Source organism: Garra rufa, chromosome 7 (assembly GCF_049309525.1).
Source record: "Garra rufa chromosome 7, GarRuf1.0, whole genome shotgun sequence".
NCBI classification, from domain to species: Eukaryota; Metazoa; Chordata; class Actinopteri; order Cypriniformes; family Cyprinidae; genus Garra; species Garra rufa.
The window spans coordinates 44,080,010-44,096,969 of NC_133367.1; the positions used below are offsets into that span (position 1 = coordinate 44,080,010).

Genomic DNA, 16,960 nt, shown 5'->3' on the forward strand with positions numbered 1-16,960 from the left:
CAACAATATAAGAAAAGGTAACACATTGATACATGTACATTTCTATATAACTGTATGTGGGACTGCATGTCTGAATAAGGAAAGTCTATCTTTCCCTGAATTCCTGTAGGAGTCTTATCTTGATGGTGGGGGGATGAGCTAGATAGTGACCAAAGGTCTGGCTCATAGCACATAGGTGTTAATCATGGGGGAGAAGTCATTTAAGGAATATAACTAGTTATTTCATGTCTGATGGCTCCAGGCACTACAACTTGTAGTAGGTAAATAACAAGAGAGTCAAACACAGGTTTACCCGGCAACCAAAAGGATAAAGAGATGGCTCTGAGGATAAGACACTCTGCAGTGCCAAGTTGTGGAAAAACTTGGCTTTGTGTTGCCTTCCTTCTAATTAGGAATGGATAAAGTTTAATTTGAACAAAGTTGTTTTAGAAAGAACCTGGTCGTTTTACTGCAGATTCGTTTTCAAACAAGGCACAGTTTGATTCAGGATTTTGAGGAGAAATTGAAACTGGCAATTTCACAATGCTGTGTCAGTTACATTGGATCTGATATAAATATCACAACTCCCAAGTAACACTATATCTTGTCTTTTTTGCCTTGTCTGTTATAGATAGTTTGCGATGTATCCATTTTAAGCCTAGTTTACAGCAGTGTCCATCTGTGAAGATGTAGGCAGTCAAACAGACATGTAAAATTTGACATCGATGGGCACATCGCTGTCCTCTTCAAACAGTTTGTCAGTCATAGCAGTGGGCGTTTACTTCTGAGTAAACCCAACGGAGCACTTAGACAGGAAAGGTCATAACAAGACACAAAAGAGCATATCATTTCTAAATTATGATGTTTTTAATGTTAAAATCTTGTAAGTGGACCTCTGAGAACAGTATAGCATAAAAAAAAAGCCAGTTCATGACCCCTTTAATAATAACTTATAAACCAGACAGACCTACTGTCTGCAGGGTTGATAATTGATGTTACAGGCTTTTGTTAAAGCCACTAGACAGCATTATTTCAACTTTTTTTTGGTAATAATTTAAAAAACAAGGAACTGCATACATCACCAACAAATATAGCTGAAAGCAGCGATGACGGGCCCAAGGGAAAAAAAGTTTTCATGCATGTTACGGGCCTCAAAACCCTTAACAAAAAAAAATATAATCATAATAATTATCCTTAGGGGATCAATAGTGTCTTCGCCCTTTTGGGCTTGGGCCCTAATCAGAAAATCGAAAGCCAAAAGAGCTCTTTCACCGGCGCCCACTACCATGAATCACTGCGAATGACGTTATGGAGTCAGTCGCTATGCTTTCAGACTACTTTTTGTATATGCTTATTTTGCAATGAATGTAAAATGTATTGTTTCAATTAGGGTTGTTCCGATTCCGATACTAGTATCGGAAATGCCGCCGATACCACAAAAAAATCTAGCATCGGAATCGGCGAGTACTTGAACCCACGTACCGATCCGATACCATTTTCTTAAGATATAAGTTATTCCCGCTAGCAAATCGGAAGCCAGTTCTTCTTCGCGGCTCAGAATGCAAACAGTGTTGCCACTACAAGCAACCACTGTTTAGAGCAGCGAAGAAGAAATACAAATGTGCTAGCAGTTTGTCCGCTGTTTGGCAGTATCTCAGACTGGACCAACCAGCCAGTTAAACTGCGGTATGTCTCATATGTAGGGCTTTATGATTTCCGCGATGTGGAAAACACGGACGGAATCGCGGAATCCAGTCAAAATGGAATTTACAGTTTAACGCGGAACGTCACGGAATTTGTCAAAGTTTGATGCGTTAATCAAAGGTAGTTCATTACACTTAAATCAAATCGTGATATGAACTAATATTAAGCCGAAAACCGACTGTTTAAATATGAATTAATGCGTGGTTCTGTGTTAATGAATTGTACAGGCGCGTGGTTTGTTTACTCCTTGTACTGAAGCGCGCGGGACACTTGCGGTAATATTAAAGGGCTCCAGACTGTGACCATTTTTTCTGCCAGTGTTACTAATTTTCGTGAGCGGTCACACTGGCGCGACCACCGCGTTGTTCAACTCATAAGCTCTGCCATTTCTGTTTCAGATAAGAAACATAAAATGGCACGCGAAACGAAAGTGAAACTAACACGACACGTTTGAGCTGCTCAGCGCTGACCGCTTGGACTGCAATGCAAACAAACTTGCACAAACCCCGAACAGCTTTATTCGGGAGCCAACGTTGATTTTGCAACACTGTTACTGCTGCGAGATCCAGTGAGGAGCATTTGAAAATGCCGCACAATGAATAAGGTTGCTGCGAGATCTAGTGAGAATCTTTCAAATTCTGGCCAAAATTCTCTGTTATAAACAGGGCTGATGTACCTCAGAAAACCAGATTAGTAATACTAACTATATGAAAAAAATATTACTGTCAAATGTATGTCATATAATAAAAATACTCTAGTTCACTGTATATGTCATATAATAAAAGTTCAATGTATGTCATATAATAAAAATACTCTAGTTCACTGTATATATCACTGTATGTTTGTTTTATTAAGGAATAAGTCTGAAGCACACCATAAAATAATTTATTAGTATTATCTACAGCTGTATATACGATTACACACCCAGGTATCGGATTAGTACTCGGTATCGGCCGATACCCCGAGCCCAGGTATCGGAATCGGTATCGGGAAGGAAAAAGGGGTATCGGAACATCTCTAGTTTCAATACACTACCAGTCAAAAGTTTGGAATAATTAAGATTTTTTTTATGTTTTTGAAAGAAGTCTCTTCTGTTCACCAAGGCTGTGGTTTATTGGATGATACAGTAAAACCGTAATAATGTAGACATGGTTTACCATGTTCATGTATTTAAAAATGCAATACGTCTTTAAATCAATAGTTCTATATTTCTACATCATTTCTTAATTGTCATTAACAAGGTTTCATGGGATTGTAGTTTCTTGCATTAAAGAACAGGTCATATGTTTTTTTAAAGCGTCCTAATATTGTGTTGGAGTCCACTACAACATATTTAAGTTAGGGCTGTCTGTCGATTAACATTTTTTATCTAATTAAATACATGACGTGTCGATTAATTCATATAATTAATCAATTGTGCAAATACCCACAAAAGATTATTTAAAGCTATTTTTATGTTAAATGAGAAATTATCAAGTAGACATTACAAATTGTAGCTTTAGAAAGAAGTATTTTATTTTATTTAACATACATAAACATTTAGTCTACAACGACCTAACATAAACCATGGAAAATTGAAAAAGGTAATTTGAGAAACATCTCAGTATTTTTGTTTAGCACATTATTTTTTCATGACTAATTAAGTTAACACTCATGCAGCCCCAGACCATGATGCTACCACCACCATGCTTGACTGTGGGCAAGACACAATTCTCTTGGTACTCCTCACCAGGGCATCGCCACACATGCTGGACACCATCTGAGCCAAACAAGTTTATCTTATAGTCTCATCAGACCACAGGACATGGTTCCAGTAATTCATGCTCTTGGTTGTCTTCAGCAAACTGTTTGTGGGCTTTCTTGTGAGTCAGCTTTAGAAGAGGCTTCCTTCTGGGACAACGCCTATGCAAACTGACTTGTTGCAGTGATGAATACATCACATGATGAACATGATGAATAGGACATGTGGCTTTGCATGGTTGAACAACATACTGCTGTTATCACTTAGGGTGTACTCACTTTTGTTGCCAGCTATTTTGACGATAATGGCTGTATGTTGAGAAATTTCCAGAGGACAGTATATCTATACTGCTATACAAGCTGCACATTGACTACTCTAGAAATGAAACTTGGATGTATTTTATAGTATTGTCGTTTGAGAAGATATACTAAAATGGTTGCCGAAATGTGAGGGGTGTACTCACTTTTGTGAGATACTGTCACTTTACTAAAGAAAAATGAATAGGAAAACCGAGCAGTCTGTAGACCTTCTATTATGTCCTTTATATTATTGACAAATGACAATGCTAAGTAAACCACTCTTTGTTTTGAACTGTTTACTCGAGTAATTACATGAACAACAGTGTTTGCTTATGTTCGGTGGTGATTTCATTTAATATATTTATATTAATATTTAACTCTTTAGGTGGAGGTGTGTTCTCAGCTTGTTAGTTTCTGCCGCAATATGACAATTAGTCATAAATACAATGAAATTTCACTGGTCTTATCAATCAGTCGACTGTTGACTGTAGCCTGTATTCCATTTGGAATATTTACTTCTCCAAAGACTTTCCGCATGAAAGATTGAATGAGATATTATGCTAAGCAACCTCACAGCCATTCATTAGCAAAGGAAATGACTCTTTCTTCACACTGATAGCCAAGAAAGTGATTGCTTCTGGGAATAGAGACTTTAATGAAGAACACCCAAATTCTAACTAAATTTGCTTTCAGGTTGAGATGTGACTTAAATGTTCGGTTTTGATGTGTTTATTTCTTCAAAAACACCATAAGCTGTTTTTGTCCGTGTCAGTTTTTTCTGTAATTGAACGTTAATTGTTCAGAGATAGGCAATGTGTTGTCCATTCATCCTTTGTGGCTGGTCCAAGTTACCCAGATGTTTCACACTAAACAGTCTGCTGTAAGCGTGAGAGATGCCAATGTTTAGGAGCTCATTTGGACCATCAGACAGGTCACACCAGGATAAGAAAGCGGCTGTGAGTCAGTGATGGCCTTCCTGACCGCTCCTCTCATTAGCTTCCCCGTCCCAAATGAATGTTTAATTAAAGGTGCTTTAGCGGAGCGGCAGACTCATTCTTCACACTGAAAGTCACGGACTGTTACGCAATACGCAGAGCAGCCCTCTCAACTGCCTTTGTTAAGTAACTTTGAATTAAGAGTAAATTTAGCCACAGAGCAGGAAAGGGAGGCGTCACGCAGCTGTGGCTCAGATTTATGTGTCGCTCTGCTTTGGTCATCGCAGCGGATATTTACAAGCTTTTCTGTGTTCGGATCAGCTCTGAGACGAGATACGGCATCACTTGCTCTCTAGTTAATTTGATATACTTGATTAGTTGCCTTGTTCTGCTGTTGCAGTGCGTGTTTCATTATCTCTATAATTTGTATTATTAGCACATGTGGAAAAAATGCTATTAATTACCACACAACTGAAAGAGCAGAGTCACAAGGCACAGATGATGTTAGTTTTGGACAATACAGACCGGGTCATGTGTCAAACTTTTCTCTGCTTTGTTTTTTTTAACAATAAAGCTCTATTTGATATACTTAACAATAGGTGCGTTTCCACAAACTTTTGACGATATTTTATAAGTGTTGATTAAAATGTTATGTCATGCGACTAAAACATTTTTTTCTTCTCGCGATAAGTCATAGCAACAGAGTTTTGTGGGATTTTGGCTATATCTATCGAATGTGACTTGTAAATGTGAAAAAAAAAAAGTTTCTATTGATGTTTTGCGAAATATTCCTTTTTAAAATTGCCTGAAAAACCACCTCGTGCGAGCGTAAAAACTTTTTGCCGATATATTTTTTTTTTTGCGCAATTGACGCATTTTCCATTAGGCGTATTTTCAATTCGCAATTTCATTTTGCGCAATTTAAGGGGTAATGGAAACGCAGCTACTGACATAATATGTGACCCTGGACCACAAAACCAGTCTTAAGTCGCTGGGGTATATTTGTAGCAATAGCCAAAAATACATTGCATGGGTCAAAATTATTGATTTTTCTTTTATGCCAAAAATCATTAAGAAATTAAGTAAAGTTCATGTTCCATGAAGATTTTTTGTAAAATTCCTACTGTAAACATATCAAAATGTAATTTTTGATTTGTGATATGCATTGTTAAGAACCTAATTTGGACAACTTTAAAGGTGATTTTCTCAGGATTTTTGATTTTTTTGCATCCTCAGATTTCTGATTTCAAATAGATGTATCTCAGTCAAATATTGTCCTATCCTAACAAACCATACATCAATAGAAAGCTTATTTATTGAGCTTTCATATGATGTATAAATCTCAGTTTTGTCAAATTTAACCTTATGACTGGTTTTGTGGTCCAGGGTCACATATATTGAAATAAGTTGTAAATTCCAAGTCAGTTACTTACCATGCCTTACAAGGAGTCTTAGTCTTTAGTTAAATTTTTTTTATTATTATTATTATTATTGTTGTTGTTTATTATATTTTTAGTCAAACCTATGCTGTTTTTTTTTAAGTTTTAGTTTTAAAAACCCTGTGAATTTCAGTCAATATAGGGTCATTCCGTGTCAAATCAACAATTTCAAAAACTTCCCCAGCTCAAATTTTTTAATTTGCTAATTTTTTTTTTTTTCTGAGGAAAGATAGATAGTGATGAAAGTCAAAATATTAAATGTCATGGATAAATATTTACTAAGTAATCCAGTATTTTGTAGAGGGGGCAAAAATGGAAATTTTCACCTTAGAGTCAAGTTGCAGAGAAATAAAAATGACTTCAGAAAGATGGCAGCATCATTATCTTATTTTTACACAGAGATTAGTAGTTATATTAGTCAAATCTGTTGACTTTAGCAATCTTTGTTGCATTATGTGCCAACGGTGACCATTCAAAAATGGGGAAGTGGCACTTTTCAAGTTTTTCTCCAAAGTTTGCGTGCATGTAACTCAAGAAGTATTAAAGATATTTGAATGTCCTTTTAGATATTGGGTCTTAACAAACTTTCCCTTTGGCATCTTTATTTGTAATGCTCTATGAGATTCGGTTCCAGAAATATTGGGATTTTAATATGGCTCCATGAGTAAATTATTAAAATGTACACATTTTCAGTGGTCAAAAACCAAATGTGGGTCAGTTTAAAAAATACAATACTACTTTTATTTTAAAGAGGAATTTTGGAAGAACAATGAATGTTAAAACTGGAGATGTATTTCGTTTCTTTCTATCAAGACAACTGCATTGAACATACCAGTCTGAGTACCACAAATATTCTTTTGCCAAAGTTTAAGTGCCTATAACTCAAGAAGTATTAATGCTATTGCAATATGATTTTAGATTCTAGTTCTTCATAAACTTTTCTTTTAGAATCTATTTTCAAGAACCTACATACTTCAGTTCCAGAGATCTCAATGAGGTTCATGTTGAATGTAACCCATTTTCAGTTGAAAACCAAATGTAGGTCACTTTGTATACAGCTGATAGTTATTTTATTTAAAGAACAATGTTAAAATTAGAATTGTATATTGTTTCCCTCTATTAAAACAATTGCATAGAACAAACCTGTTTGAGTCTTTGTGTGCCTGTAGCTCAAGTAGTATTAAAGTTATCTTAATATGATTTTAGATTCTGGTTCTTAAGAAACTTAAAAAGAAATTCTAATAATTATAAATATAGGATCTTATGAGTGACGACAGAAAGCAAGGTAATGTTTTTCAATTTGACCATTTCAGTGTACTTTTAGCACTCAGACTGCTATGTTCTATGCAATTGTTTTGATAGAGGGAAACAAGATACAACTCTTTTCTTACAAGATACAACATTATTTCTAATTTCAAACATTGTTCTTTAAATAACATAACTATCAGCTGTATACAAAGTGACCAACATTTGGATTTCGACTACTGAAAATGTGTACATTTTAATGATTCACTCCTGGAGCCATATTGAAATTCCAATATCTCTGGAACTAAATCTCATAGAGCATTAAAAATAAAGATGCAAAAAGCAAAGTTTGTTAAGAAACATTATCTAAAGGAACATACATATATCTTTAATACATCTTGAGTTACAGGCTTGCAAACTTTGGAGAAAAACTTGAAAAGTGCTGTTTCCCAATTTCTGAATGGTCACCATTGGCACATAATGCAACAAAGATAGCTAAAGTCAACAGATTTGACTAATACAACTACTGATCTCTGTGTAAAAATAAGATAATGATGCTGCCATCTTTCTGAAGTCATTTTACCCCCCTGTAACTTGCCATGACCTCCCTCTACAAAATACTGGATTACTCAGTAAATATTCATCCATGACATTTAATATTTTGGCTTTCATAACTATACATGTCTGTCTTTCTTCAAAATAAATATTAGCAAAATCAAAAATTTGAGCTGGGGACCTCTGGTTGAGTTGACACGGAATGACCCTATTGTTTTTGTTAAGTTGTTTTGGCCTACTTCATGACAGAATGCATAATGCTAAGTAGGGACCCCAATTTAACGTGATTGTAGACTACAAAGCAGCTTGGAGGTTTTTTTTTTACTCCCCTCAAACATTTTCTCGCTCTATTCGTTAAACATTAATCTAGGAATCAGTTAACATGGATTGGTAATCACAGCACTGTGGCATCAGTTTTGAATGAAGTAGCACAAGATGTTCATGTTGGCACACAGAATGACTTCCAGCGTCTTGGAAAGTGCAGAGGGGAAATGGGACGGAAACACACAAAGGTTCAGTCAAAGGATTCAGACTGTAATTGAACGCATGTGTTGCCAATGGGGTCGGGTGACGTGGCTGTGTAACATACAGGAAGGAGATTTCCCAGCCTCCTCTGGCCAGAAGACGCTCAGTACAGACACCATCTGTCAGAGACTCTAGGTTTAGAGCTGGAGAGAATATTTCCAGTGTGCAGCTGGAGAAACATTTGCATAAAGAGGTGGACTGAGAGTTTGTGTCTATGCAAAGAGTCGTCACATGTTCCACAAACCAATGCCATTGCATGCTGTTAAAGGAGAACTCCGGTGTGATTTTGACCTAAAGTGTATTGAATCATGATACCGAGTGTAAACGTACCTTGCATATCTCATCTCGTCTTGTCCACTGCTGTCCGAAATCTGGGGTCAGTTAGCCGATGCTCACAACAGCTTGTCAATGAAAGTCAATCGGGCATCGAAGGAGCCATGTAAATAAATCACTGTTTTACGCCATTTACGAGGCACAAAGTAGCTCCACACTTCATTGGTAGACTTCCAAGGGCCCTGACATTTAAAACGAGACATTGAGAACTTAGAAAAAGCACCGGTAGTTTATTTACAAGTAGATTTATACAGACAGTAACCGCAAGAAGTTTAGCGGCCGCCGCCATCTTAAATGTAGTCACGATAAGTCGAGTGTCGAGCACCAAGGAATTTATCAGCTTATCAACGTATCAGGTTGTAGTTTCCTTGGTGCTCGACACTCGACTTATCGTGACTACATTTAAGATGGCGGCGGCCGCTAAACTTCTTGCGGTTACTGTCTGTATAAATCTACTTGTAAATAACTACCGGTGCTTTTTCTAAGTTCTCAATGTCTCGTTTTAAATGTCAAGGCCCTTGGAAGTCTACCAATGAAGTGTGGAGCTACTTTGTGCCTCGTAAATGGCGTAAAACAGTGATTTATTTACATGGCTCCTTCGATGCCCGATTGACTTTCATTGACAAGCTGTTGTGAGCATCGGCTAACTGACCCCAGATTTCGGACAGCAGTGGACAAGACGAGATGAGATATGCAAGGTACGTTTACACTCGGTATCATGATTCAATACACTTTAGGTCAAAATCACACCGGAGTTCTCCTTTAAAGGATAAGTTTACTTCCAGCACAAAAATGTACAGATATAGTACTCACCCCTTGTCATCCAAGATGTTCATGTCTGTCTTTCTTCAGTCGTAAAGAAATGTTTTTTGAGGAGAACCTTTCAGGAATTATCTCCATATAGTGGACTTCAATGCTGCCCCTAAGTTTGAACTTACAAAATGCAGTTTAAAAGCAGCTTCAAAAGGCTCTAAACGATCCCAGTCAATTGATTTAGAAAATAACCGATCGTTTCGCTAGATAAGACCCTTCTTTCTCGGCTGGGATCGTTTAGAGCCCTTTGAAGCTGAGTTTAAACTACATTTTGGACTTCAAACTTTGATAGATCTCATGCTGAACAACTTTGCCTCAAGAACCATTGCTGTCAATCATATCGTTCATGAATTATTCTCAATTATGTTAAAAACATACTTTTGCGAACTAGTCCTAGGTTTTTCACTCAATCTGGACTCTCTAGATCAATAATTGTCAAAAATGTTGATTTTTTTTCCTTTTGGTTGGCTATAATGGGGTTATTTAAAAGGGGACGTGGTCACACATACCCACAAGCCTATAAAACCTAAACAAAAACTTTACAAAAATTGGTGAAAACATGTGACAGATGACTCTTAACAAGCATGCAAAGTTTCATGGAGGTCAGACCCTAGGTGGCGCTATAACAGTTCAAAAGGTGTCGAAAACGTATTTCTATTGAAAAAAGAACTAAAATCGCTATGAAACTTCCATATATTCACATATACACTATATCTTCATATCATATGATAGATCTCTTCATTCTGAACAATTTTGCCTCAAGAACCATTGCTGTCGATCAAATCGTTCATGAATTATTCTGTTATGTTAAAAACATAATTTTGTGAACTAGCCCTAGGTTTTTCACTCAATCTGGACTCTCTAGATCAATAATTATCAAAGAAAATGTTGAATTGGCTATAACGGGGTCATTTAAAAAGGGGTGTGGTCACACATACCTAAAAGCCTATACAACCTAAACAAAAACTCAAAACTTCACGAAAATTGGTGAGAACATGTACCAGATGACTCTTAACAGGCATGCAAAGTTTCATGAAGATTGGACCATAGGTAGCGCTATAACAGTTAAAAAGGTGTCAAAAACGTTATAAAACATTCATATAGTCACATATACTATATCTTCATATCATATGATAGATCTCCTCATTCTGAACAACTTTGCCTCTAGGACCACTGTTGTCAATCAAATCGTTCATGAATTATTATCACTTATGTTAAAACATACTTTTGCGAACTAGTCCTAGGTTTTTCACCCAATCTTGATCAAGAGTCGGTGCAGTTCTCTGGACTCTCTAGATCAACAAACCACAAAAAATTTAGAATTTTTTTTCTTTTGGTTGGCTATAATGGGGTCATTTTAAAAAAAAGGGTGTCAACACATATACCCAAAAACCAATAGAACCTTAACAAAAATTCAAAACTTTACGAAAATTGGTGAAAACATGTACCAGATGACTCTTAACAGGCATGCAAAGTTTCATGAAGATCGGACCATAGGTGGCGCTATAACAGTTAAAAAGGTGTCAAAAACGTTATAAAACGTTCATATAGTCACATATATCTTCATATCATATGATAGATCTCCTCATTCTGAACAACTTTGCCTCTAGGACCACTGTTGTCAATCAAATCGTTCATGAATTATTATCACTTATGTTAAAAACATACTTTTGCGAACTAGTCCTAGGTTTTTCACCCAATCTTGATCAAGAGTCGGTGCAGTTCTCTGGACTCTCTAGATCAACAAACCACAAAAAATTTAGAATTTTTTTTCTTTTGGTTGGCTATAATGGGGTCATTTTAAAAAAAGGGTGTCAACACATATACCCAAAAACCAATAGAACCTTGACAAAAATTCAAAACTTTACGAAAATTGGTGAAAACATGTACCAGATGACTCTTAACAAGCATGCAAAGTTTCATGAAGATCGGACCATAGGTAGCGCTATAACAGTTAAAAAGGTGTCCAAAACTTATTTCTATTGAAAAAATAGCTAAAATCGCTATAAAATGTCCATATATTGACACATACACTATATATTCATATCATATGATAGATCTCCTCATTCTGAACAACTTTGCCTCTAGGACCACTGTTGTCAATCAAATCGTTCATGAATTATCATCACTTATGTTAAAAACATACTTTTGCGAACTAGTCCTAGGTTTTTCACCCAATCTTGATCAAGAGTCGGTGCAGTTCTCTGGACTCTCTAGATCAACAAACCACAAAAAATTTAGAATTTTTTTTTCTTTTGGTTGGCTATAATGGGGTCATTTTAAAAAAAGGGTGTCAACACATATACCCAAAAACCAATAGAACCTTAACAAAAATTCAAAACTTTACGAAAATTGGTGAAAACATATACCAGATGACTCTTAACAGGCATGCAAAGTTTCATGAAGATCGGACCATAGGTGGCGCTATAACAGTTAAAAAGGTGTCAAAAACGTTATAAAACGTTCATATAGTCACATATATACTATATCTTCATATCATATGATAGATCTCCTCATTCTGAACAACTTTGCCTCTAGGACCACTGTTGTCAATCAAATTGTTCATGAATTATTATCACTTATGTTAAAAACATACTTTTGCGAACTAGTCTTAGGTTTTTCACCCAATCTTGATCAAGAGTCGGTGCAGTTCTCTGGACTCTCTAGATCAACAAACCACAAAAAATTTAGAATTTTTTTCATTTGGTTGGCTATAATGGGGTCATTTTAAAAAAAGGGTGTCAACACATATACCCAAAAACCAATAGAACCTTAACAAAAATTCAAAACTTTACGAAAATTGGTGAAAACATGTACCAGATGACTCTTAACAAGCATGCAAAGTTTCATGAAGATCGGACCATAGGTGGCGCTATAACAGTTAAAAAGGTGTCCAAAACTTATTTCTATTGAAAAAATACCTAAAATCGCTATAAAATGTCCATATATTGACACATACACTATATATTCATATCATATGATAGATCTCCTCATTCTGAACAACTTTGCCTCTAGGACCACTGTTGTCAATCAAACTGTTCTTTTAATATTTGAGATTATTTGAAAAACACACTTTGGTGAACTAGTCCTAGGTTTAAACTCAAAGTCAATAAAATCATATTCTCCATCATGGATGTGTTCTGGTGTCAGCCATTTATTTCATGTTGGCCTTCACCCTAACAGCATAGAAGCCATAAAGGCCTTAAATGCTCGAACCCCGGTAATTGCTGCTAGCAGCTATATTCTGTAAATTTTTATCCTGAAAGTGAACTAAGAGGAAATTCTCAACCGCTCCAGGAATCTGGGACTGGATTTACGAAGGGTTATTAGGAATTAAATTACTGTTAGTTGTTTTATTTTTTTAATTTTAAGAATAAAGTTAGGGATATTTAGTACTCCCAAAAACATTTAAGAATGTTTTTTTCTTCTTTCTTTAAGGTGTAGTTGCATTTGTGCATCAGCAGAATCTCAGTGATATTTTGTATTAAAAAAAAAAAAAACAGATTCTTGAAGCACAGTTCACACGGAAGTCACTCTCAAACCAAGCATCTTCCTGTTGGTCAACAATGCAACCAACGTGAACATGAGCTAAATTGATGTGGGAAACTTTCACATGAAGATGAAATTCTCAGCTGTGGATATTGAAATTGCTGTATTTTTAGGATTGTTCTGAAGGCAAAACTTTGGGAAAAATTTATTTCCTGAAATTTGTGTTATTACTGTAAATAACCACTTAAAGTTAAGATAATTAAAGAATCCCTAAAGGTTCAGTGAATTTATTGGGTTGTTTCAAATCAGATCAGCGAGAAGCTTTTCAATTCGGTGAAGAACACAAATGTCTCTGATTTAGTTTAAAGTCAGATGAAACAGCGCTGATAAACATGAAAACGGCCTTTTAATGCATTTACCATGGATTTACTGTAGTAACACTAACTGCACCATGGCATCGTGTGTTTTTACATTTGGTTATCACAGTCTAATTGTTTGATACTATAGATGACCAATGGTTAATGGATATCAAAACTGTCTCTGTATTATTGTGGTCACATGACGATATGAAACGATAGGTATTCTGGGCAAAAAGTGTAGTTTTTAGAATATTTTTAAACTTCTTATTCTTACATAAAAAGGTTTTTGAAGTTGTGTTTTGGGCCATTTGGCACAGTATCTGTCAAATTAACTTCAAGTCTGTTTTCGCTGCACATTTTAAAACAAAGCGCGCACTTTGTTCAGCCGATCAGCTTAAGATCCGGTTCACAGAGAATGCAGTGAACTTGTTTATCGCAATGCATCGGCCACCAGTTGTTATTTTTGCAACATTTCACTAGATTTTTAGTGAGATGCCTTTTTGTAAGCCTGTTTTCACTGAAGCTGGAGTTTTCCACCAAGAAACAGTCCCCTTTAAAGTTCAGGTGCAAGTTTCTTCTGACTTAAGTTTTCTTAGTTAAGAACATGGGTTGGAGCTCTTAATTTTGAACTTTCAAAATGCATTACATAGAAGAATTTATCTTTAAAGTACAAAATTTCAATTTTTTTTCTCCAAGTATTCTTTTTTTATATATATATATATTGCAATAATATTGTATCATGGACTTCATGTTGTGATATTATCGTATCGTTAGATTTTGATATTGTTACATCCCTAGTTAATTGGTAATAAAAGTAGAGTCCTAGTTTACCCTGTAAAGGTAAATTTTATTTATTTTTTTATATTTTATTATTTTTTAGGTTATTATATTTTTTTATAGAAGTCAGGGAACACAAACCTGTTTTATGAAACAATTGTAATCTTTAGAACATGCAGAAATTAGATAATTTCTGTTTTAAGCAAACAGACTAGAACATTATTTTACTTCAAATTGCAAAAAACAAAACAAAACTTGAACTTGCCTTTAAGTTTGAAAGCATTAAAAATGTCAAAACTTGACCATTTTTTGTGATAATTATCAATATTCTCTGATATGACAAATTTTATCATTTGTGACCCTGGACCACAAAACCAGTCATGAGGTTAAATTTGACAAAACTGAGATATATACATCATATGAAAGCTCAATAAATAAGCTTTCTATTGATGTATGGTTTGTTAGGATAGGACAATATTTGGCCGAGATACATCTATTTGAAAATCTGAAATCTGAGGGTGCAAAAAAATCAAAATACTGAGAAAATCACCTTTAAAGTTGTCCAAATTAAGTTCTTAACAATGCATATTACTAATCAAAAATTACATTTTGATAAGTTTACAGTAGGAATTTTACAAAAAATCTTAATGTAACATGATCTTTACTTAATTTCCTAATGATTTTTGGCATAAAATAAAAATCAATAATTTTGACCCATACAATGTATGTTTGGCTATTGCTACAAATATACCCCAGCGACTTAAGACTGGTTTTGTGGTCCAGGGTCACATTTGCCCATGCATGCTTATGATTATTATGGTATTCTGCAAAATATGACATTTGCAATGTTTTTCCATTAAGGGTATCTATTCATGCACCCATCAAGTTTGAGATTTTGGGTTTTTTGGTTTTTCATAAAGTGTTTTTTCAGACTAGTGGAAAGAAAACATCTAAAAAAAAAAAAAACACTGTTAAGTGTTTCTTTTATAGCACTTTAGCACTTTATCAATTGTGTCAATAGATTCAAATTACAATGCATATTTTTAAAGGCTCTGAGTTTTATTCTCCTACACTGAGCCTTAAATCTCCACTTCAGTAGCACTTACACACACCAAACTTTACATTTGTATTCCTGTCTATATCCTGAAGGTTTTTACAGAGGGATTTGTTCATATATAATTTGCTTGATTTTATACCAAAAGTGGTATAAAAAAAATGTAGTGTTTCCTGTCTGTTCTAAGTTTTTTTTTTTTTAGATCTTTGTACTAGAAATGTATGCAAATTAGCACATATTTCATTAAATAATGATCATTTGCATATTTAAACTTAACATTTTAGAAAACTTGTAATACAAAAAATGTTTGCATTTATTAATGTAATCAATCAACTGGGTAAGTAAGGTGATAACTATTTTTCTTACCCCATTGGCAGATTATTTTGCTTGTTCTAAGCAAAATAGTTCACCTTAAGTTGATCAGCAAGTCTTCAAGAGAAACCAGCATACAATCATATCAAAAACCTCTTTTATTCTTTCTTTTTAAAAACGGATGTTAAGAAAATAGAATTTGTCAAGAATTGTGATTAAGAACATTCTTACAAAGAGAATTAGAAACAAAATATTATTGTGAATCCGGCTCATAAAGAGAGAGTCTCATAGAGTATGTGCGTCTGGCCCACAGACCAACGAGGGAGTCAGAAAGCAAAAGGAGTTCAATAGTAAGTGATTTAGTTCTCGTGTGCTGTGAAAGTGCCTCCCGTAATGAATTGTTGGCTTCTCTCTAACTGAATTAATAATGACTTTGGCAGAGCGTTATGCCTTCCCATCAGGCTCTCTCCGCTTCTTCAGTGTAGCGTTTTCCATATGGCCTATACAATTCTCCCACAGTTTCTCGTGTGGCTAGTATTATATTATCTGTGGCTGTAGGTGAAATATTTAACCACAGCTGTTGATGTCTCTCCTCATCTCTTGCAGGGCTTCGACCCTCCCCATCAGAGTGACACACGCACAGTGTACATAGCAAACAAGTTCCCACAGCATGGCCATTATATCCCTCAGAGGTTTGCGGACAACAGGATCATTTCCTCCAAGGTAAGAGCAGGTGCTTCTGAAAGCTTCAACGTGAAAAAGCCCTACCATCACGTGACTCACGTGTGCGTGTTTCCCTGCTCCTGTTGAGAATTTGCCAGTAAAATCCTCCACTGTTTTGTTTTTCCTTTTGTAGTACACCATATGGAACTTCATCCCCAAGAATTTGTTTGAGCAGTTCAGAAGAATCGCCAATTTTTATTTTCTCATCATCTTCTTGGTTCAGGTAAGGACAGGTCGTCCTCGTGTTTCCCAGCTCTCAGCTGAGTGTGCGATGCTGATGTGCTTTGAAAGCGAAACTAGATTGAAAAAAAAAAAAGTTTGTCAAGACAAACGTTAGGTTGGCTTGAGAAAGCCTAGCTTGAAAGTTTAAAGCAGCTGTAAAAGTGTTGAACTTTATATAGATAGATTAGCATGTTTCTAGCATTATTAACAAGTTAATAGTGCTGTACCAAAATATCGAATATTCGTTCGGGTTGGCATTCAATTTTAAATTTTGAGATTTGAATATTCTTTTTTTTTTTTTTTTTCCAAACACCTGGCATCTTCCGCGAAACGGTTCTCATTCGCGCTTGAATATTAATAGAGAAGAGGAGACTGCCACGCCACTGACACAGGGATGCAAAAGAAAGATGGAGCAATATTTGAGAGATTCTACTAAAGTACAGTCGGGCCCACTTG

The 16,960-nt window shown here is 35.4% G+C and overlaps 1 protein-coding gene across 1 annotated transcript in view; it reads left to right on the top strand.

Moving 5' to 3' along the window:
• Nucleotides 1–16,960, top strand: part of LOC141338651 (phospholipid-transporting ATPase IF-like) — a 103,831-nt gene that overhangs the window by 18,531 nt on the left and 68,340 nt on the right. The window contains exons 2-3 of the mRNA XM_073844252.1: nt 16,166–16,282; nt 16,416–16,505. Coding sequence (XP_073700353.1) covers nt 16,166–16,282; nt 16,416–16,505 — 207 coding nt within the window. The remainder of the gene's footprint in view (nt 1–16,165; nt 16,283–16,415; nt 16,506–16,960) is intronic.